Source organism: Macrosteles quadrilineatus, unplaced genomic scaffold (genome assembly GCF_028750875.1).
Source record: "Macrosteles quadrilineatus isolate MER2022 unplaced genomic scaffold, UCM_ALF_1.0 Scaffold_8__2_contigs__length_117827958, whole genome shotgun sequence".
NCBI classification, from domain to species: Eukaryota; Metazoa; Arthropoda; class Insecta; order Hemiptera; family Cicadellidae; genus Macrosteles; species Macrosteles quadrilineatus.
In genome coordinates, this window is record NW_026542601.1 from 82471988 (window position 1) to 82496236 (window position 24249).

A 24249-nucleotide genomic window follows, 5' to 3' on the forward strand; every position below is an offset into this window, starting at 1 on the left:
ACAGATTGGCACCACCCCTTTCTCCAGGTTCCAATCTGTCTTGTACTGTTACGACTGATTGGCACCTCTAGGAGCGGTGCCAATCTGTCGCGGTGCCAATCTGACGTGGTGCCAATTAGACGCGTACCCCTATTGGTCTGTAGTTAGAAACTAAGTACTTGTCCCTTTTTTTGAAAAGCGTTTTTAATTTTGCTACGGTACTTTAAGTTTATCATGAAAAATACCAGAAATTAATGAAGAGTTAATGATGTGAGTGATTGGTTTAAGTAATACAAATCTTGCTTTTTTTAGGAGTACCACAGGAATACCATCATATCCCGTACTAAAAGAATTTTTAGGTGGTTTAAAATGTAATCAATTTCTCTCTCATCAACAAAGCTAAATTTAAAATTGTTAGTACTAATTAACAACAAATCATTTTCTGAACTATTTTCTGTCTCAACTTGAGTTTGCTCCATACTGCATATTGAAGTGTCCTCAATTAAATCTGCAAAATAATTATTAAATTGGTTACAAACCAAAGAAGGCTCAGTACATACAATGTCATTTGATTTTAAAATTATGTTTTGTATATCCTTTGCTTTATTTCCTACTTCTGAGTTGATAATCTTCCAAGTGGTTTTATTTACATTATTTGAATGATTAATAACAGATTTATAGTAATTTTTCGTTGCAGTATGTACAATCGTTTTCTGAAATTTTTGTTCATTTCCCTAGTTCTTTTAAACATTTTTTTTACAATTAACTTCTCGAGCCAAATTGCTGAAATTAGTTATATTTTGTTTTTCTAACTTCAATTCATTAGAGATCCATTTTTTGTTAGTATGTTGTCTTATCAAAGTCTCAGGAAAACAATTATCAAAATGATACATAAAAATGTGATGAAATGTATCGTACTTTCTTTCAACCGGTGATGAGTAAAGGTTTGCCCATGATTCAAATTCCAGTGCCCTAATAAATTGATTAATATTTGCATCGCTGAATTTCCTCTTATACTCAAAATGGACCTTTGAACCAATATTTAATTTGGTGGCTTCACTATTATTGATAATTTCAATAATTTGACCATCATGGTCTGAGAGTTGAGTGTTGATTCCTATGACTCTGTAATAATTGCTTTCTAAATTTGTAAAAATATTATCAATTGCGGTTTGAGTTGATTCAGTGATTCTGGTGGGAAAATCAATTAATGACTTAAATCCATTAGCTTTTACAATATGCAATAATCTATTTCTATTATTGTAACTTTTATCCAACATATCAATGTTTATATCACCAACAAAAATTATATGTATAAATTTTGAACTTAGAATTTCAAGCATGGTATTTAATCTTTCAATAAATTCTGATTCGTTTTGTTTTATGGGATTTCTATAACAGCCATTTATAAGTAACTTTTTTTTAAACAAAACTTTTTGAATTTCTACTAAACAAATTTCAAAAATTGTTTCTGAAATAAGATTTTGAATTTCGGGTATTAATATCTCTTAACAGTTAAGGTACGGCTTTGTTAAAACAATTTAAAAATTTTTTTTTTTTGTTAACTTGTAAAGCTTCCAGTAAACCTGTCAAATGATTTTGACCTTTAAAACAGTTGTCTGAGTTTTATTCAAAATAAATAATTATGTGCCAATGATTTTAAATGTCAAATCAAATAAATTTATTGACATAAAAAACAATACCCCCGCCGCAGCAAACCTTCAGACTAAGCGAATTTCAACTTGTCTTATTACATTTTTGCTCAAATATTTCCATAAATAAGATATATTTTTATTCCCTATTTAAATAACATTAGATTTAACGAGTGCTTAGGTTTGCTGCTACGGGGAAGGTAAAAAGTGTTTTTTGACCATATGTCAATAGTATAGGATGAAATAAATAAATTTGCCAAATTTTATCAATATATATCCATAAACAAGTAAACTACAACAATTTTCATTTTCTCCATAAGAATAACATGGGAATTTTAAATTACACTATTTTTGAATTTTCTCCGTGACTGTTAGGCATACAACAGCGCTTCAATATACTAAATTATTTATTTTTTTATGCTCTACAAAACGGTTTAAAAAGAAATTGCAAAATATTTTGTTTTTAGGGTCAAAAATGGGAAAACCCCATTTTTACCCCATAAAACCCCCCATAAACCCCCGTTCCCATAGTCCGATCATGCTGGTTCGCGAACTCGTTCGAATAAACGTAGGTTTACATGTTCGTACCAAATTTCATCAAAATCGGATCATTTTTGCTTGAGTTATCGCGCTAACGGACACATATATAAATATATATATATTATAATAAATAAATAAATATATATAATATATATATATATTTTATATATATATATATGAATTTGAACGATTAGTGTTTTTGGCCTCTGGGGACATCAAAATGAAAAAGTAAATTGGTCCCGCGCCCAGGTCTTACCATGAGACCTACGGTAATAGCTACTTTCCTATAGGGAAATTCGTTAAAAGTTACGTAAAGTGCGTGTAGTATTAACAAAGCAATTTGATAATTATAATACTTTCTTTTGGAAAAGCTCCAAAAATATCAAATAAGATAGATACGAGGCATGTTTTGTAAGTAAGTAGGCTACCGTTTTTAAATTTCTCCGTTCCAGTGCAGCGATTGGCATTTTGGACACTTTCGCTGTATATGTGCATTTATTGGCAAGCTCTAGCCGGAAATGCGACAACAATCGGCCGTGTTTACATCCGGTATCGAGCATTCAAAATGGTACCGCCAATTGAGACTGCCGCAGACTGTGAAGTGCGCGCTGTAATTAGATTTTTAAGTGCTAAAGGTGTGAAAGCCATTGAAATTCATCGACAGATTAGTGAGGTGTATGGTGAGAACATTTATGAGTGACGGAATGGTACGCAAGGGGGTAAGGGCATCTAAAGACGGCCCCACCAACGTTCATGATGAGCAACGCACTGGGCAGCGTCACTGTCCCCATTACCCAGTGTGTTGCTCATCATGAACGTTGGTGGGGCCGTCTTTAGATGCCCTTACCGACTTGCGTACCATTCCGTCACTCATAATGTTCTCGCCATACATTTCAGTAATCTGTCGATGAATTTCAATGGCTTTCACACCTTTAGCACTTAAAAATCTAATTACAGCGCGCACTTCATGGTCGGCGGGAGTCTCAATTGGCGGCACCATTTTGATTGCTCGAAATCGGATGTAAACACGGTCAATTGTTGTCGAATTTCCGGCTAGGGCTTGCCAATAGATGCACATACACAGCGAAAGTGTCCAAAATGCCAATCGCAGCACTGGAACGGAGAAATTTAAATACGGTACTTACTTAAAAAACATGCCTCGTATGTTGTGTCATGAACTTTTTTGGTGGTGCCATCTGCCTGGAACTTTTTTCCTTAGTAGCTTATGTATCTATTCCATCTTTCTTAAAATAGGCTGAGAGAAGTAGCCTATTATAAAGCACCAATGGAAGTCATGAAGCCAGGAGGTTTTTTTTTAAGGGAGAGGTGGGAAAATGCATTTATACACACAGGTGGCTAGCCTGTAGTGTGGGACTCCAACGGGCTTAAGGCCCAGAGACTACCCACTAAAAACCTCCTCTACTCTTCGGACACTAGCCTGGGAACACTTGTCGCACTTCATCAGAACTAGGCCGAGTTTGCCTACGCCCGAGGGGCTTATGCCGTGTCTAGCCGTTTATTTATTATAAAATCTAGACTGTGATCCGATCTAGATCGTTCTTTTTAGCTTGAAGGACATTCCGGACAAAGTGCGACCAACAGTCCCAGTTGTCCTCACCCTTCAGCAAGGTCTCACAAATCGATTCAATCGACAGCACCCCAAGATGTTGATAGGCCTCCTGGCGGAGCATATCCCATCGTGGACAGCGGAAAAAAGTGTGTTCCGCGTCGTCGGGAATGCATGGGCAGTAAATGCCAGGAGGTAGACATATGCAAAATACACTGATATTTTGTCCCACTGTTGGACTCTTTAGATGATAGTTTGATTGGAACTGCCATTTCATACCATTAATCAATTCACGGTTTTGCCTGAAAATCTAACAAGAAACTAATGTCCCAAGGTTATTGAAGACGCAATCACTTTCACCATGGATGTGGTGGAAGGGAAGCGAAAAGCGGCGAAAAATGAGAATGAGTTCATCTACCATGAAGAGGTCCCGGAAAAAGACGCACTGCCGGAAATTAAGAAGGCTTCACTCGTAAAAGGGATTCCCTTTGAAGTGACGGACCCTGAGATCTCTGGTCCAGACATCTTTGGACGACTTGTGCCAATGAAGGCTCATGAGGCTTCGTCCCTGTACAGGTAACAGAGGATTTGTGTAGCTTGAAACTGTACATTGTAATTAGGGTCTAGATTGATACGTGAAATCTTCTTCACTATAGTTTAAGATAAGATCAAGGTTATAACTTGAGTAATGTCCCACTATTTGCCTTACAGCAAGTAATTGTTTGGCCAAATGAATGGTTAGAGCCTAAAAAGAATGCAGGCACGATTTATAATTAAATAATTAAACACTTATTTAGCCTATTGGTCAGTAATGTATATTCGTAAATGCTTGGCTGGTATTTAATAACATGTAATTGCTAGCTGTCAGTTTATTTAACCTTTAGCTACATAAGAAGTGACATCGATGTATTCAAACAAAGTATATTTTTTTGTAGGCAATTACGTTAACAATAGGTGGCAAAGGTGTGTATTGCTTGTGTATGTACATGAATAATGTGACTCAAGCCATGCATGTTACTGTGATTTTACGGCAATAAAGGATATTTGATTTAATTTTATTATTTACCTTATGTTACTTCTTAGATCTTATCAACACATTTTCTTTCAGTACCGGTAAGTGAGGGCTAAACAATTGTAAAAAAAACCAATTTCTTTAATTGAGGTTAAAGATGTAAAAAAGGAGCACAAAGACCTAGGGGTTTAGGATTTTTAGTGAGGATATCCAGGATTACTTGAATGGGAAAGAGTCCAAAATTACACAAGCTTTTCTGTCACAGTTGTCAAGAACCAAAACCTGAGTCAATACTCTCTCTTTCTTAGTTGAGAATTCTGTCTGTGACAGTGAACTACTCTAATGTGTTGTGTATATAGTGTAAAGTTTTGTATTTATCGTCCACAATGACTTTCCTATTCATGTAATACAGGATATCCTCTCTAAAAATCCTAATTTCTCTAAATATTTTCCTAGTAAATTATTTTTTATAGTTTGAATAGTTTCGGAACTAAACTTGAAGCAAAACCTAATCTTAACCTCCTTGCTCCTTTTCAATTCATCTTTAAATTTATTGGTACCACATTTTTATTGAAAGTATATATATAAAAGCTGTAGGCTTTTAAATAAAATCAAAAAAATATCATCCTGCCAATAGGAGCAAACAATCACAGACAAGGAAGAGTGGTTTCGGTAGAAGAAAGAAAACAACGGTCGGAAAGAATGAAGAAGTATTGGGCGGACAAGAAGAAAAGACAGAAATTTAAAAGAATCTAACCATTATATTGACTTAAGTGGTCCAACGCTGGCCATAAATTAGTAATAATAATAGTAATAATTAAGGCTGTAGGCTAGTTTTTTTTATGGACTTAGTTCTTCCTTGTGCTATGTTGTAATGTTTGCAGTGAGGAGAAGGCCAAGTTACTGCGCAGGATGGGGGCCATGATAGATGAGAAGGACCAGCAACTGGTGGCATTCACGTCATCTCTCCAGTTGGAGTGTGTCAATGCACACCTAGAGTCCAACCGACTACCACAGGTGGGTGTGAATGTGTCCTTCCCGCACACACAATGATGTGATGCTTGAGTGTTAGTGTGTATTGAGTTTGTACATGTAACTTAGTAGCCTATTGTGGTAGGCCTGCTACAGTCTACTCTTAAATTACAACATTTGATGAAACAAAACTTTTGATAATTTAAAATAAAAGCTCAGCCCGTGGAAAATCACTTAATATTTCCAAGTTTCTCCATGCATTTCGATACACTCGGTAGTTCAAGCAGAGGGTAAGCTAATTTGGAACACTCATTAAATTGAATGTTCCGTAAGCAGAAATTTCTACAATTTTAAGGTACGGATGTGATTTTATAGATTTTATAGATTTTTTTCTGTCTTTAGTTTGCTGTGATCGTTTAAGCTGTTGTTTGAACTATCAAGAGTTGTATATAACGGTGCGTGAAGAAGTATTTGTTGTATTGTCATGGCAACCAAACATAAACACAAGTCCCTTTAACTGTGGATAAAAGAAGTGATCACAGCAATTGAAAGTGGTAGAGTAAAGCCAGAATGTATCAAATCCCTTCTAAAAGAAAAATAAGTTTTTTACACAATCTTTGCCCTAAACAATGTTGTGATGAGCAAGAGAAAAAAAGTAAACAAAAATAACAGATTTTTTAAAACTAAAATGAGCTGTTTCAGTATAAATTTCTGTACCTTACGTCTTACAGAAGTGAACTCTGTAATTAAAACGATTTCTTTGCCTGGCTCACCAATTTTGAGCTATCAAGAGTCCATGGTACAATGATTTTTTACTCTACTTAACATGCCTTGCAAGTCAAAAATCAAAGGTTTGATCAATGCTGTATCTCGTAATGTTCCAGGACATAGTAGACCGCTGTGCCGCTCTCAGTGCCAAGCCTGATGCCATTCAGAACCTGATAGAGGCCATGGACAAGCTGTCGGACATCTATCATGATGTAGAAGCCATGCTGAAGGAGATAATGGAACTGATTCAGGTGAATCATTCTGAACTGGCCTGTAGTTTGTTCTTGGCCACTTGTAGCATACTGGTAATGTTTTGAATTGTGTTATACTTATCGATCACTAACAAACTCAAATCGTTGTCTGCGATCGCGGCACAATCATGAACATCTTCCGCGGCTGTATAGACATCATCATTGATTCCCGTGGTCATAGAAACGTCATTATCGTAGTCTTTGGTGGTGGCAAAATCATGAACATCTTCTGCAGCAGTGTAGACATCATCGTCGTCTAATGAATATCTCCAGTGGACATGTGGTTGGGTATCAGTATGATTCGGACTATTAACAAACGATTATCAATACTGAACGGCCAATTATCGATAGTACCGAGAATCAACAAAATCCCTAATTTCAAAATATTAATTTTGTATACATAAGAGAAAGTATCCATGACTTCATTCCATGGCCTAGGTATAAAAAAACTGAAAACTAATATACCTTCCTAACTAATTTTTCAATTGTTACCAGAACGAAGAGGTGGAAGAGAAGGAGTATCAGCAGGTGATGGGTAGCCGGCCTCCGTCTATTGTGGCTACAGATCTGACAAGGGAGGCCAAGAAGTACGAGGAGGCTCACAACAAGGCTGCAATGAGTAACCAGACTCTACACAAGGCTATGACTCAACATATAGCAAACCTGAGACTGTTGGAACTGCCTCTTTCAGAGCTTGCTCAGCAAATACCATCCGTCTCAGCACTCAACTGTGAGTAACCATTGCTCTTGTACCCTCTGTGTCAGCTCAGCACTAAACTGTGAGTAAATTATTCTCAAAGTTTTAACCATGTCAGTTAATCTCCTGACATGGTAGAAAATTTGTGATCAACCGCATTTGCTGTAACTTCCATCAAAATATCCTACAATAATGGTGACGACTTGAATTTAAGCAATGTTTTACCACCTGCTAAATATTCCAAAATTCCTTTCTTGAAAAATGTAAAAATCATTCCAATCCCTCTAAAAACCGGTAGGCCTAATACCCCAAAGCAGAACAACGAGCGACGCTGCGACATTGTCGCGGACACGAAACGCCGAGAAACGCGGGCCTGCGGACACATTTACGGAGTCATAACGACGATCGCGCCGTGGCCGCGATTATTGGACCGACGATCGCACCGTGACCGCGATTATTGGACCGACGACCGCACCGTGACCGCAAGTCATAACGACGATCGGGCTGTGACCGCGGAGTCATACCGACAGTCACGCCGTGACCGCGGAGTCATAACGACGATCGCGCCGTGACCGCGAAGTCCTACCGACGATCACGCTGTGACCACGAGTCATACCTTCGATCACGCTGTGACCACGAGTCATACCGACGATCACGCCGTGACCGCGAGTCATACCGACGATCGCGCCGTGACCGCGGAGTCCTACCGACGATCGCGCCGTTACCGCGGAGTCATACTGACGATCACGCCGTGACCGCGGAGTCATAACGACGATCGCGCCGTGACCGCGAAGTCCTACCGACGATCACGCTGTGACCACGAGTCATACCGACGATCACGCCGTGACCGCGAGTCATACCGACGATCACAACGTGACCGCGGAGTCCTACCGACGATCGCGCCGTGACCGCGGAGTCCTACCGACGTTCGCGCCGTGACCGCGGAGTCCTACCGACGATCGCTCCGTGACCGCAGAGTCCTACCGACGATCGCGCCGTGACCGCGGAGTCATACTGACGATCATGCCGTGATGGCGGAGTCATACTGACGATCATGCCGTGATGGCGGAGTCATGCTGACGATCGAGCCGTGACCGCGAGTCATACCGACGATCGCACCGTGACCGTGGAGTCATACCGACGATAACCCCGTGACCGCGGAGTCATACCGACGATCGCGCCGTGACCGCGAGTCATGACGACGATCGCGCCGTGACCGCGAGTCATGACGACGATCGCGCCGTGACCGTGAGTTCTACAGACGATCACCCCGTGACCCGCGAGTCACAAGTTTCTATAGGTACCTGTAAATTGTTACCCATTTTTTGGTTTTTATAGATCAGTGCCACAAATGTTAAAATTGATTTCGTATGTCTTTTTTGGTAACTGCAATACAGTACTTTTTTTATGCACAGAAAAAATCCTGTCCCATCCCGTCCCGAAAATCGGGAAGGAAATAAAAATCCCGTCCCGTCCCGAACTAAAATTTTAATCCCGTCCATCCCTAGTGTGTTCATATGAAGAAACTATAGTACATTTAAAGTTTTACTTCTGAAGACCTTGTTAACTGTAATGACTCAAAATTCAATGTTTATAATTATAGTCCTTATTTTATTTTCAAACTCAATCTGGTTATATTTTCAATATTTATCCATGTCCATTTTTAATATTATTAAAACCATATTGTCTCAACATATATCTAATTTACTATCAAAATTTATTCATTGGCTTATCCAAAATTATTATTCAAAAACAAATCCTCCAATCAGAACACCATCCATCTGGGTTCAAGATTATTAATAAAATACAACCATGTTTTTATTTATGTGAACCCCATAACTTAAAATGAGGTACAACAATGAGATTAACAGTGCAGTGTAAAAGCATCCAAGAAGAACATAAAAGTTTAAACTCTTAATTGTGAAAATAATTGTCATATTATAAAAGAAAGTAGTGTCAAAATTTCCAAATTTTACTGAAGAAAGAAGAATTTAAGCCTTTAAACTAAGAAGAAAATTATTATTACAGAAGATTGGTGAGAACATTCCATTTTTATTAAGTTATTGACTCAGACTAGACTCTTCAAGCATCCATTTGGACCCAATTTACCTCTCTTAATTAAAATCAAAATCCTTCCTATTTAACTCATTGTTTCTAAAAGATTATTTAATTCAAAACTTACCATAACTTACTTATTGAAAATTTAAATTTGAAATCTTTTGATTCGGCCAGCACGAATCCCCACCCCTGAACAATTTTTGTAACCCTATTTTAACCATTTAACTTATGTACCATTAAACCTTGTATTTTAAAGCCTCTGTCCTTGTAATTATTATTGTTTAACCAAATAAGATTAGAATACAAACCATATTAAGGGTTTATTTCATAACACTTGTTAAGGTATGTGTATATATATACGTATTTAAAAAAAAGTAAATTTAAATAACCTGATTATGCCTACCCCTTAATAGTTTTTTAGTTTTTTGTTTTAAAAGTAGGCTATACAAGTTATTGAAATTTACTTATTTTATTTAACTATATTACTAGTAGCCCTAAAGAGTGAATATATATATATACCGGTATATAAGTCATTATTTAGCTTTTTAGTTTTAGCGCTTGCGGACACATTTTGAGGTTTTCACAGGCCGTTGCAGACACGTAGGAACCATTCTGCTTTGGGGGCCTAATATAAATTTTCTGAAACTAATAACTTTGGCCCACAGAGTTAAGTGCTGGCAACTTACCCCTAGCCAGCAATTTATGTTTCTGTAGTTATTGTTAAGAATCTTGATCTGTGTAATCTTAAAGTAGATTAATCTGAAGCTTTTGATAATGTGTAAAGAGCAACTGAAGATAATGTGACGATGTTGTGATTTGTAGTGGGAGAACAGCCTGTGGTGAAGGAGATGCAGATGTTGGTAGGAAAGGTGGAGGAGATGAGGAGACAGAGAGCCATGTTGTCATCACAGCTGAGAGAGAGTGTGTGTGCAGACGATATTACAACACAGCTGGTCACGAGACAACACGACAACCTGGAGGCTATTTTTCAGGAAGAACTGCAGAAGCATGTCAAATATGTTAGTATTAATGTTTAATTTTAAAATATTGCCACTAAACTGAACTATTGTGTTTGATCAAGTGGTTAAATTTTGAGAAATTGTTGTGGAAACATGAAAGGTTCACAAAATGGTTGAAGTAAATGCTATTTCATATTAGATGTTCAATCTTTGTTTCACAAATAAAATTGCAAGTAGTTTGTCAGATAATATATGTATAGGACAGCAATGTACTGTAGTACGTTCTGTACTTAATTAAATAAAGGAGACGAGAATGAGAGGGCCCGTGTGAAAAATGTACATTTTTATAGGTTTGGTTCTTAGGCAAAAGGAATAATGCAATAGGATATTGCATAGGGAATAAAACAACTAATTTTCAATACATTAAATTTGTTACTTTTAGATCTACTTGAAGTGTGATTTACGTGACCTCAATTGAAGTAACCAGACAATCGGGTATAAAAATACTAGGCATATTTTAAATCCATTTTACTGTTTTGTCTCTTGTCTACAATCTATTGTTATTAAACTTTCCACTAACGGATTAGCTGTTAGATTACAATTCACATTTAAACCATGATAAAGGAAGTTGGTAAGCAAAACTGGATCTGTGAAAATCAACTCTAAAACTATATTTGAACCGCAAGGGGTCGAAGCCCTATACGCTTACCGTGCTTTAGACAAATGCACTCGCCTTAATTCCCTTTGCTCAAAGCGCTATGGACGACTATACTTGCCTTAGAATACAGAGTGCATTGGCTGGTCTTGGCAGTTGGGTCAATCCATCTGAAGTGATCCAATATAAAAATTGGCTTGACCATTTTGTATTTTGACAATAATTTTATATGTTATTAACTTTATAATTATGACTTCAAAACAGTTTTTAAAATATTTTTATCTAGTTCTGTTTAGAAGTTGCGGCTATTTTTGTCAGGGCGCGCATGGCGTTTTTGGGCTTTGCAGGCATCAGTATTAAATTAAATATCTTTTTACAGAATAGAGCTAGAACAATGAGACTTGTACCATTATTTTCAGTGAAGTCCCCTCTATACATAAGGTTATTTTAAAATATTCTCTAAAACAAGAACTAATGCCTTAAAATATTCATCTTATTTTGAAAATGCTTTCCAACAAAGTGCTCTTTTTAAGGACTAGTTTTACAAAGAAGGAATGAAATACCATAACTGATGATTTTCATCCTATAAGATGTGGTAAAATATCTGCACATGTCAGAATATTAAGTCTGAATTCAGTCTCCTTAACTTTTTATAAGCTATTAAAAATTTAAATTTTCCAATTTTCAGTGCTATATTTTTGTTGGGGCAAACTATAAAAATCCAAATTTTACATATGTGATGTGCCTATATGGTAGGAACATACAGCACAAATTTCAATTTTGGTATTTGATCTCACAATCTAGTAACAATGCAATGGTAAACTTGTTACAAAATTAAAAGCTAGAATATGTCCAGGAAAAAAGATCAAGAACCAAAGTGGTTATGAATGGAAATAAAATATAAAAACAAAAGCGTTGGGTTCTATCTAAAGGATTTACAGTCAATGGTTCTATGTAACTTAAATGAACTGTATTTTGCGTTTAAGAAGACTCATCCAGTGTGTCAGTGTTATACATATGTTACATTATTAAAACTGGTTTTTATTGTTGTTATATATTATTATAATTACAAAACAATTAGCTTTGGCTTATGGGAAACATATTTTTTAAGTATAAGTAGTGTTACGGTCAAGGCCAACCAACATATCTGTAGCGCGGTAAGGGTTAAATTACCTTTTTAAATACCATTTGCAGGTGCACTATATCACAAGGTTTGAAATGACACCTCAATGGTGAAAATCTGTTAAGCAGGCCTGCTGTAAAAGGGAGGGATGTCACAGAGTAACCCTTGTTGTATTTAATATGCAAATAGATTCTAATATAGTAATTTTCTATTTTTCAGGTTTCATTAATTGAACAGAACCTAACTGCCCAAGATAACATCATAAAAGCTTTAACCGAGACGTATGCTCAGTACGCTCCCGTGCGCAAAGCCACGATGGAAGTGATGAGACAGCGAAACTTGACATTGTCAGCGCTCATATCGTCTTACGATGCGTACGAAGATCTCATAGCAAAGACTAACAAGGGGCAAGAGTTTTACAAGAAACTGGAAACAAACGTAACTAAACTTCACCAAAGGGTAAAGGGAACATGCAAAGTACAGCAGGAAGAGAGAGACACTATTCTGGCAAAGAACTGTAAGACACTTCCGTCAAAAGTGAAATCTTCTGTAGATGATGTCCATCCGTACATTCCTCCAGGGAAAGGACCCTCTGGTGGGCCAAAATTAAAGGATTACCTGGAGAACTATAAGAGAGACAAGTCGGGTGGAATCAATCAAATTCCTGGAGGCCAAATGAATGAACCGTACTACAATCAGAGTATACCAGCCAAGCCTACTGGGTACCCTGACAATGTCACTGCGTATGACCCAACACCACTCTGGGTACCCAGTGTGAGGCCAGCTCCAGTAGGACAGGAAGGAACCACTCCCAGTACCACTTCACAGGACTTGAAACAAGAACTGAGCATGAGCTTGTACTCTTCAAAGAGCTTGTACTCTCCACGTATAAATACAGAAATCATTCATCCCCCTTATGAAAACATGTTTAAGAAATTAGAATATGATCATTCAAAATATGATTATGATGTCCTTCGTGAATATGACATTTCTGATGATGATCCCTCTACACCCAATCCTAAACTGCCCAACACTGGCTACCCTGCTCCAGCTCCCTCTTCCATTGGACAGTCTGTTACAACATATCCTGTCACACCGGCCTCACTGGCACAGAACTATCTAACTTCTTATGACATTTATAAACAGCCTGCTGAAAATGCCTCTCAATACAGCCATTCCACTTGGTATAGTTTACCAACAAGTACGCCTCAGAGTAATGTGAATTCCCAACAAGGATACACCCCGACCAATGTCCCGACTACATTGTCTCAAGAGTATTCAACTCAAACTTATCAGCCTAATCAGCCCCAGAATACAGGTCACGTGCAACAAATGACCCAGTATCCCAGTGGATTTCAAAACTATCCAACTCATAACTATCCTACAGCAACTACTGTCAATCTTCAGCATTATCCGACGACCATTGCAACCCCGCAAGCTACGAGCTATCAAGCAGGTTTCAACCAAAGTTCCTTGTACCCTTATCAAACTCCGTCTACGCAGCCTCAGACGTCTGTAATGCAATCTCAGCAGCCGATTGCTTCAGCATCACCAGCTTCTGGAGGTTACAATTTACAAAACAATCAAGTAGCCAATCCATACACTACTCAGAATTCTGCGGTTGCCCAGGGGACACAAGGGGGACAAGCGATGTATACACAATATTCAAATGCTGCTTACCCTGCTGCGTACTCTACTCTGACAAACCAAGGATCTCACGCATTGGCACAGTCCAGTGATCCGAGTAACCAACAGTATTCACCATACATTCCACAGATGTACTCTGCGTACACCAACGATAAAGTATCTCAAGCTAATACAACACCCTGGGCTAACTCTCAACCTGGTCAAATCCCCCAGAACTACTACAACCAGTACGCTAACTTCTCCCAGAGCACGGAAGCGAAGTACACTCCTGCTACGGCAGCTTCTTATTACTCTCGCGCCGGACAAAGCTCGAACTATCAGACAAGTGCATCCACACCGCAACAGACTAATCAGGTTGGCCAACCTACCTACACTCAGGGCAACTACTACTACCAACCTTACGGGTATCAGTACACATCAGGAACTTTGCAGAATTTGACCGTGGAGTCGCCCTCAAGAGTATACACCCCTAGCCAGACTCAACAAGGACAAATAACACCTCAAAGTCCAATGACGTACATGCAGGCCTCAAGTAACTTGACTCTCACTTCAGTCAACAGCGCCAAGAGCGTTACTGGGGATAAAGACTCTTCTAACGTAGATCTGTTGGCTGGTCTTGATTTTTCTGTCAGTCAAGATCCTCTTGTGCCTCAACAGCAGAAAGAAGTGTCTGTCAAACCTGTGTCAGTGAACTCCATTGTGGAAAAGTTTGCTGCTGTCACTTTGACAGAAACAAGTTCTTCAGAGACTACTGTCCAGTCAAATTCCTCTGTGGAATCAAAAGCATCGGTGGAATCATCAGAATCAGTCTACGTAACTGCCCAATCGGTAAGAATTAGTACTGTAACTAAACATTTCTTACGTTACACTCATTTTTAGGTGTGTTTTCCTTGTGTTTTGGTTTTGACTTTTAATTTTTAATTTCAGTAAGCTCTCAAATAACTAAATAAAATTGCTAATGACCACTTGTACAATCTCAGATAACCCAAAATCACAATTAACTGTCACAAAAATTGTTTATTTGACTTAGAAATATTTGTATTGGGTACAAACTCACTGACGTTAACTACCTACCAACTATACTCAGACCTCAGATACAGAGGAATGTGATGGCTGGTAGAGAACTTATTAAATTTTTGTTCAAACATTCCACTGTTAAATATTTAACTCTTTTTTCTCTTAAATCTGATCGCTAAATCTGTGTGATCCACTTTAAAACACTTAAAATTGTCCATGTACCATAGTAAAAAAGTTTTGAAAATTTATTTGCTCTCTTGACACATATTTTTCAACTATGTATATTATTTTCTCCCTACCTCCCCAGTCCCCAGCTGCCTGTATACTTTGCTCGTAGAGAAGAGATTTTTTGCCCTACAATGTGTTAGTCTTCAAAATTTAATTTGTGTATAAATATCTCATTATTTAATTGTTTCTTCTGAATTTCAGAGCTCGGAAGACAAAGTAGGGAAGAAATTTCAATTAAAAGATCCATTTAACGACACCGAAGCCTTGAACCAGTTTGTCCAGGAAGTAGAGAAGTTTGAAAAATTTGTTGAGAGTTTAACGGTGAAAACTCTCAATGGACCTACACCACTGGATATCAAATGGAAGGAACTGCTAGATTTGAAGGTAATTTGTTTGTATATTTATTTTGTGTTATCGTTGTAAACATTCAGTAACAGATAAACATTTAATTTATTTTTATAAAAAAAAAACATATAGTGAACAATATCTAAACTTCCCAAACCTCAACTAATTTTTTCTGCTGTTTCCTTATAATCAGTGAAATTCTGTTTTTTTTTTTTTGTTTTATATATATATATTTAAGTTATTGCAAGTGACTTTTTACACTTACCAAACATTGTAGAAAATTGAAAAATGGGTTTAAAAAGGCGTGACAAAATATTTTTTCAAAATACAGTTTTAGATCAAAAGACAGATGTAAAGCTACTTTATGATTGTATTAAATACTAAATTGTTGAGATTTGTTCTCAGGAAAAGGACAGTGACAATCACAGTATTTCTGTCGCTCGCTGCTATCCAGTGAAGAACCGGTTCTCTGATATTCTTCCTTATGATAACTCCAGAGTAGAACTGCCGTCCACTAAAGATGATTACATAAACGCATCGTATGTCAAGGTATGAAATATCAATATCATTCATTTCCAAATTCAAGTTTAGCTCAAATATTGGTAACATTTAATATATGTATTTTTTTCTGTTGAAAACTTCAAAAGGTACCTGCAAACAATAAATTGACTAAAAACATTTGTATAAAACTATCAACTAAAACAAAACTATTAATTGTAACTGTAAGATTACTTGATAATTTTATATTCTAGATATGGTAGATTAGTGGTTGTTTCTTGGATTGATACGTTCCCGGGTAAGCGGGACTGGACCCCCCCAGGGCTAAAAATATTTTAATTATTAATTCCCTAATATTTTTTGTATACTTTTGATTGCCTTTAAATATTTTTGATATTTTTTTAAATTTTCCTGGGGGATGCCCCCCCCCCTTAGAAAGACCCTAGCCTTCTGTCTGAACCCCACCCCCAAGCAGTGGCGTTGCTTGGTTAAATTTCAGGGGGGGGGAGAAGCCTCAAATTTCCCAACTGCTTAACATAGATTTCCCAACTATTTTTTTTTTAGAAATCAATTTCTGCAACATTTTTAAAAATCTACAAATTATTATACTACACTGCAGTAACATTCAATTCAGTATTTATAAAATTGCATTAACAAAACATAGCTAATTTTACATATATACAAAATTACTCAATTTCTAAAACTTCTAACAATTCATAATGAAATTTTATGACTTCAAAAACTTGAACAAGTAATGTTTCAAATCCAAAAAAAACTTTACAAACCATTGTGGTAGCAGACGTAGCAGTGTATTTTAGGGATATAAAATAAACCTCAGAGTACAAATTAGTATAGACAAAATATTTTATTACAAAATAATGAAATTAAAATACTTTTAGAAGTTAAGATCAACATTTTAACTTTCATAAAACTTACAACTAGGGTAGGCCTAAACAAGTTTGTAATGATGAAATATTAATATCAGTGTTGTGAATAATATTATTCTAGTCTAGAAAAAAATAAACCTAAAATAAGACTTGTATAAAATAAAAACTTTCAACTTGGTCGATAATAAACTTATACATACAATACAATTGTTAACCTTCATTTTCATCAAACTAGAACTTAAGAAAAAATCAAACTTAGACATGAAAGTCAAACATCAAATTGTACGTCATGTTTTGTCGTTTTGTCCACGTAGATCTGTTTCAGAGTGATTAGTTGATTCATTTTTGTAAATCCTTAATTAGGAATGATAAATGGCTTGTGTGGATTTTTTTAATATATTCAGAGAATAAATATTCCATTTAGGTTATTAAAAAATAAGAGTTTTAAAGGTAATACCGATACACAAAACCTATCTTTAATGTTATTTTAATCTGCTTATTAGCAAGTACTCCGGTCAGTTAGCCTGCTCCAATGCTCCAAATACCACAAAATAAGGTATAAAATATATTTCATGTGACTGACGTGAAAAATATTTTTGAATTTCTTGTAAACACTAACAAACAACATAATTGAACTGAAGAGCTACATTGCTTGCACTTTCAAAATTCAAACTCGCAGTCTCGCAGACGAATAATTCAGAATCATCAACACAGGACAGGATCAAGGTAGCCAACATAAGTCCAATAAGGAACAAAATATCTCGTAAACGAAATTCCAACAAGCTATTCCGCTAATTGATTATTGATTTCTTAAAATAAGGCGTGTTTAGCCTTGTTTAATCAAAGTTAAATGAAATCAAAGAAGCGTCAAGTTTATTTGTCCAAGTCAAAGAAATTTTTATCTTTGATGGATTTTCACAAATATTTAAATTTTGTTTAGTTTAAAAATATGTTTTTCTTGTATCTGACTTCCCAACTGTCCCAACTCGTGGCAAGGAAATTCCCAACTTTTCTCATTCCCAGATTCTAGGGGGGGGAGGCTCCCCCCCCTACCCCCCCCCAAGGCGACGCCCCTGCCCCCAAGGTAAAGTCCTGGGGACGCCACTGCAACCTAATACTTTAGTTAACACACAACAAAACTTCTAGTTGCCTAGTGTATTATATGGTAATTTACAAACGTAACGATTAATTACTAGTTTCCTCTCAGTACACCTCTTTGTCGAAGTTGTGGCAATGATAGTGCCCCAATTTAGAGTTTTTACAAATTCAATGCTATTTAGCCTATATAGTAAGAACCCCCCCCCCCCCAAAAAAAAGTAAAGAATCAACGTAAAGCTTCCAACAATGAAAGCTTCCTACCAAACCTCTTTGGACTTTGAGTTAATGCGACTCACACTCTTTGCTGGTGTACGGAGAGTTTTGCGGATTCTACCGATTATTTCCACGGCTTAAGCTATTTCCTATCATTTTCTAATCTGAAACAGCACCATGTCAACCAAGGGTTGAGTGTAGTCTAAACAATCTCTCTTGAACAAGAAACATTATTTGTTTACATATCATGCGGCAGCTAAAGAAAATTGGGAAGAAACAAAACATTATCCCATCGTGTAGATAGTATGGTAAGAATCACCTTTGTTGTTTGTTCAGGATGTAACACCCAATTTCCCAGACTTCATAGTTACACAGATGCCTCTACAAGCCACTTTTGGGGACTTTTGGACCATGGTGCTGGAGCAGCAGGTGGAGCTGATAGTCTGTCTACTGAATGACACAGAGGTAAATAAAAAGATAGTAAATTGTCTATAGGCTAAGTCCCCAGATATGTAGGTCTATATTAGTGAATTGAAATTACTAATTGTTCTTGATTGGTTATCTATTTTGAGTTATAACTTTCTTTTTCCTTGTCATAGTTATAATTACAGTAAACCCCCACTAATCTGTTGCCTAAGGGACTAGGACTTTAGTTAGAACAGTGAAAAGATTGGATTATCCGAGGAGCAGCATGTTATTGAAATGGCCGCAATCACGGGAGTTGATTATAATGTTTCCATTACTGCAGGAGATATTCAGGAGGTTGCTGGGATCGCAGATATCGACGATAAAGTTTCTATGACGGCAGGAGACAATGATGAGGTCCCCACGAATTTGGGGGATTTTTTATATTTTGCAAGGTTGCAAAAGAGAATAAGTTGTTCTATGATCACAGTATTCAATACAGTCTAACCTTGATATAACGAACCTCAATATAACGAATTCCTTGATATAACGAATTTTTTTTAATCCCCTAGAACTCTCCATAAGAGACTATGTATATTTTACCTCTACATAACGAACAAACCATAACAACGACCTTGATTTAACGAATTTCTCGTGATTTCGGCTAAAATAAGACACCTCAATATAACGAATTTATCATTGTCAGAACCTCTACATTGCGAATTTAACCTCTGCATAACGAATTGTCTACGTCTTTCCCTTGATATAACAAATCCCCCACCCCAGTACTGTTTTTGGAAAATCTGTTTCTTTATCAAATGAAATGGAAAGGTGACGTCATCGCTTGCGCTAACATTCGTCTGCTCCGTTTTACACATCTCTCTGTCTGCTGTCGCTGCGCGCGCTATGTTGCAACTTATAACTGATTTCATTTACTGAGGACTGATGACAACGTAATCTGTAGTAAGCTGTGATTGGGTGATAAGTAAATATGGTGAATTGTACAATTTTCGGATAAAGAGAAATCTAAGAAAGAATATAAAAACAAAAGCAAAGAGAAAGAATAGCAACATCGTTATTTTAACATTCCTCAATTTATGAGTCTTTTATTATCTTTAACTTGGCTATGAATATGCACTTTTATAATGACTTATCTAATAATTTATTGTTTTCAATACGATATGTTTCAACTAGCAACACCAATGCTATAGTTAATGATTATTATTGACATTCCTCTGTTGTGATAAATCAGTACTGTACTAGCCTATCCGCCTATCACAGAGCAGTCAGCAGCTTACAAAACTTTCTACTGTTTTGTTTTGTTATGGTTTATGACTACGCAATGTAGTGTTTGGCTAGGTTTTAGTTTAGGAGGGTTAGAACAAGCTGTGATTTTAATCTTACAGTTTTTAACCTGTACCAGGGTCAATGCCATTGTCATGATTGTGCAATATTCATGATCCCTCACCTTTATTATGCCGGATAATTTAGGTTCTACCATTGACTTTTGGATACAGAAGGTTCTACTGTACAATGAACACTGTACTGTAAAGTATTGTAGCCTATGCTACTTTAATTGTGTTTTAATGAGGTCAAATCCCGGCCTATATTGACCCACGCTGGTTCTGAACCTCGACTTAGCGAAATTCCTGCAAACCTAACCTCTATATAACGAACCTCATTTTAACGAAATCCTTGATATAACGAATATTCAGTTTGGTCCCTTCAGATTCGTTATACTGAGGTTGGACTGTATTTTGTCTCAATTGCAGTGGATGTTAATGTTTCTGTTACCGTAGGAGATGTCGTTGATTTGGCCGCGATTGTGGAAAACGATGATATTTACATGACTGCACTGGATAAAAACATTTGTCGCGATTGCAGGAGACAATAATATCTACACGACCATGGAAAATAGTCACAATATTACTGTGATAACATTTTCACCAATAAGCAATGGTATGGTCAGATTAAGCAAAGGGTCTGATTAGTGGGGTTCTACTGCACTATAACTGGTAATCTAGGATTGATATAGTTTTGTGGCCTTAACAATTATCATGTGTTTGATGATTGGTTATTGCTATGAGATGCAATCCATCTAGAGTCACTCTAAAATCTAAGACAGTTCATATTGCTCATTAGTGATTCAGAACTTTAATCTGAGAACACACTCAGAGTTGTAGACGTACAGAATCTCCCTGAAATTGCACTATATTGGAACTGGTGTACTGGATTAACAATGTTGTTGGAGTAATACAAAGCAGTGAACAATTTGTAAAGAAAAAAAAATATTTTGATTAAAGTAGCCTTTTGTGTATAGTCCTCGCCACCCTAACTTGAGGCAGCCCAAGGCCGCACTTCGTATATCTTGTGTGGCCTTGGGCTGCCTCAAGTTAGGTAGGCGAGGACTATAATTGGGCTTTTTCTGTATTATTGTGGTTCTTAATATTTTAGTCTGTCAGAATAATCTGGGTATCTGAGAGACCCTAGACTTTAAATATTTTGGTCACTTAAACAATTATAAATGATGAAAGTAGGTACTTGACACTATTTTTTTTTTTTTTTTTTTTTTTTTTTTTAGGTAGAGGAGGCTGGGGGCAGATACTGGCCTACAGAGAAGGGAGTGGAGATGATAGTAGGTCGTGTCAAACTGACCCTGCAGACCTGCAACACGTGCAAACATTGGGTGGAGCGAATCATATACGTCACTGACACGAGACTGGCCAAAGTGGTGGTACACCTACAATTCACTGAGTGGCCCGGCAGGTTAGTAAGCATAGAGTTATAGCAGAATTGATTAGCCGAATATTTTGAATTCAGAGAAAACTATAGAACATTTTCAATTTAATGGGTCTTTACGACAAAAGTATTCTACACAGCATGATAGCTTGTCCGTTTACAAAATGATTTTGTGATCTCCCTTGATGTTAGCGATCGTGATCATCTTCTTGTTGTTATGACACCCATCTACATCGCTTACTGCTATAGTTTTATATGACTTAAACTGAATTTTTCATGAAATATATATTTTTTATCAAACATCTTACAATTTTGGGGGTTCTAGCAAAAAGATTGTTTCCTGTCCTGAAGATGTTTTGCAAAAAATTAAATATTGTGTAATTAAAACATTTTTAAAAGTTGTTTATAGGAAAAACTCAAATTACTCAAACAATATTATACCTTGCAAATGGTAAATTTAGGGTGATTGTATCCAGCTCAAGGATTTGTGGGGTAAAATAATGATTGATTTTATGAAAAAACTGTAAATGTGCAAACCAATTATAAGATGACACATCACTCCTTGGTGTTGTACTAGTCAGCTATACATGTACGTTGTGTTGCAGTTCCTTCCCGTCGTCTCCTGGACCATTCCTGTCTCTGGTGTCTGAGTCCCTCAACAATGTTGCTCAACAGAGAGGCGCAGGCCCCGCTGTCGTCCACTGTCTCTCAGGTTAGTCCTCGCCATCTTAGCTAACTTTACAGCAGACAAACAATTCATAGGAAATTGAATTTTTTTTAAAATCCTACAAATGTGTAAACCTACGTTTATTCAAACTAGTTCACAAACCAGCATGATTGGACTATGGAAACGAGGTTTCATGTGGGGTTTTTTACTGAGTAAAATTTGGCTTTTCCTATTTTGACTCTAAAAACATTGAATTTTTCAATTTCTTTCTAAACAATTTTGAGAGATTAAAAATACAAATAAATTTGTACACTAGAACCTCGATAGTTTGACACGTTGTGGACTTATATATTAAGGGATGTCGAACTATAGGGAGTAAATGGAGTTTAATATACAGGAAAGTAAGAACAATATAGAAATCACCCAAATTTATTAAATACCAAAAAGCTTAACAATTTCACTGTTCATTAGTTAAGTCTCAAGTCAACAATAAATGACAAATTAATGTTCAAGTCAGCTTACATCACCCTAACCATTAAATATCACTTGACAAAATAGCTCAGCCTGTGTCCGACTATCGAGAGTCGAACTATCAAAGGTTTACTGTACATTGAAGCGTTGTTCTACGTTTAATGGTTCCTAAAAAATAATAAGTGTTACATTCCCTGTTCCAGCAAACCTAAATAATCATTAGACTTTGTAATTTAAATTGATAAATCTGATATTTTTAAGGAAACATTTTAGTGAAAATCAAATCAGGCGAACGGAAATTTGTTCATTCTGCAGGTTTTATTCAATAATAAAAAGTCATCTTGGCCAAGTGTTAAACTAGTCTGGCCATTAAACGACACAAGTGTTACTCAAATACCAATTACAACTGTTGGTTGTGCCGCAGGTGTGGGCAGGTCAGGTCTGTTCCTGCTCACGGCAGCCTCCATCTGTCACATCCTGAACTGTCGTACTCTCCCGGACCTGGTGATCCTGGCGGCCGTCATAGCCAGGTGGCGCAAGAACCCTCTCCGGGACAGAGAGCACTTCCGCTTCAGCTACCAGACATTGCTGTACTATGCGCAGGACCTACTCATGAAACGTACGTTGAGCGACTACTTTGCTTTTTAACACTAAACTTTTCTTACCTGTTTTACTCAGTTTTTTTTTATTTTAAGTTCCTTCCCTGGATTCAAAAACTCCCATCATAAAGATTGTTACTACCAGTTGACAGGAAAGCAAGCTTACATTTTAATAAGTCCATAGAGACACATAAACATCACATAAGTAGATTTCTCTAAGGTTGACAAGTGTTCAGTGACCACACATAACACAACACAGTAAAGCTTAATATTTGGTCCCTGTTCATCAGAGGGGAGAAGAAAGAAGACTCAGTCCCTCCCTTCTAATAAAGTCCCTAACAGAGACAAAATATTTGTGTGTTACCAAAGCTGGACTCTTATCTACCAGGTAAGCTAGCTGATTCCTATCCTTTTACACATAATAATCCTTTCTTAATGGTTTCTTTGTTATGTCTTCATCTTCTTCCCTATTATATACCTAAGCCAAGTACTCTTAACTCTAGAAACTAGTCATCTTAAAGGTAAGTATCACATATCGGATCAACTGATTCCAGCTTGTCTGCCTGTATTGTTCCAATATTGTTAGACCCAAGGAAATAAACCACAACATTTTTCACTGTTAGGTGGCATTTTAGCGAGCAGATCAAGTTTTGAAGAGAAGCGGACCAAATCTCACACTCGGCACCCTTCAGAGGACTTCTTGCTGGGTCCTCCCAAGGATGTCATGCCACAGGAGAGTCCTGAGAAAAAACAGTCAGGTGTGTATTTCAGTTCAATTCCTTTTAGACAACCAAAACTGAACAGTACATTAGTCATTGTTGTACATACCAACAGTGCGTTCTTATTGGCCTCTTCTCCTTCTGTAATAGTGATGCTTTTTTCACAGTTGTGGACACCTGCTTCCTGCAATCAATAGCATCGCTAAACTTAAGTAGTGCTTTTGCAGCTGGTCTAGAGCAAAAGCAGTGTTTCCTAATCTTCAGGTACAAGAAACCAAGACTGGTGCAGTGCACATGAACACCTAATCTTTTTGGCAGGATTGTTTGAGCTGGTAAACCAGCATTATTTCAGTGCTTAAAATTATTTTTTGATTTAACGTAATAAAACCCAAGTGACTTACGCAAAGTACCTAATATGTGTGAAATAAATATTCTTGTGCACGGTGCTCAATACTTCATCTCTAGTAAAAAATCTTATTCTCG

General features: G+C 36.9%; 1 protein-coding gene across 1 annotated transcript in view; it reads left to right on the forward strand.

Annotated features, from left to right (window-relative positions):
* LOC128999766 (tyrosine-protein phosphatase non-receptor type 23-like) overlaps nt 1-24249 on the forward strand; it is a 47964-nt gene that overhangs the window by 22236 nt on the left and 1479 nt on the right. The window contains exons 7-19 of the mRNA XM_054426434.1: nt 4073-4314; nt 5635-5767; nt 6607-6741; nt 7237-7471; nt 10319-10515; nt 12453-14708; nt 15327-15509; nt 15876-16019; nt 18503-18631; nt 21153-21337; nt 21916-22022; nt 22873-23067; nt 23671-23805. Of these exons, the coding sequence (XP_054282409.1) occupies nt 4073-4314; nt 5635-5767; nt 6607-6741; nt 7237-7471; nt 10319-10515; nt 12453-14708; nt 15327-15509; nt 15876-16019; nt 18503-18631; nt 21153-21337; nt 21916-22022; nt 22873-23067; nt 23671-23805 (4276 nt within the window). The remainder of the gene's footprint in view (nt 1-4072; nt 4315-5634; nt 5768-6606; nt 6742-7236; nt 7472-10318; nt 10516-12452; nt 14709-15326; nt 15510-15875; nt 16020-18502; nt 18632-21152; nt 21338-21915; nt 22023-22872; nt 23068-23670; nt 23806-24249) is intronic.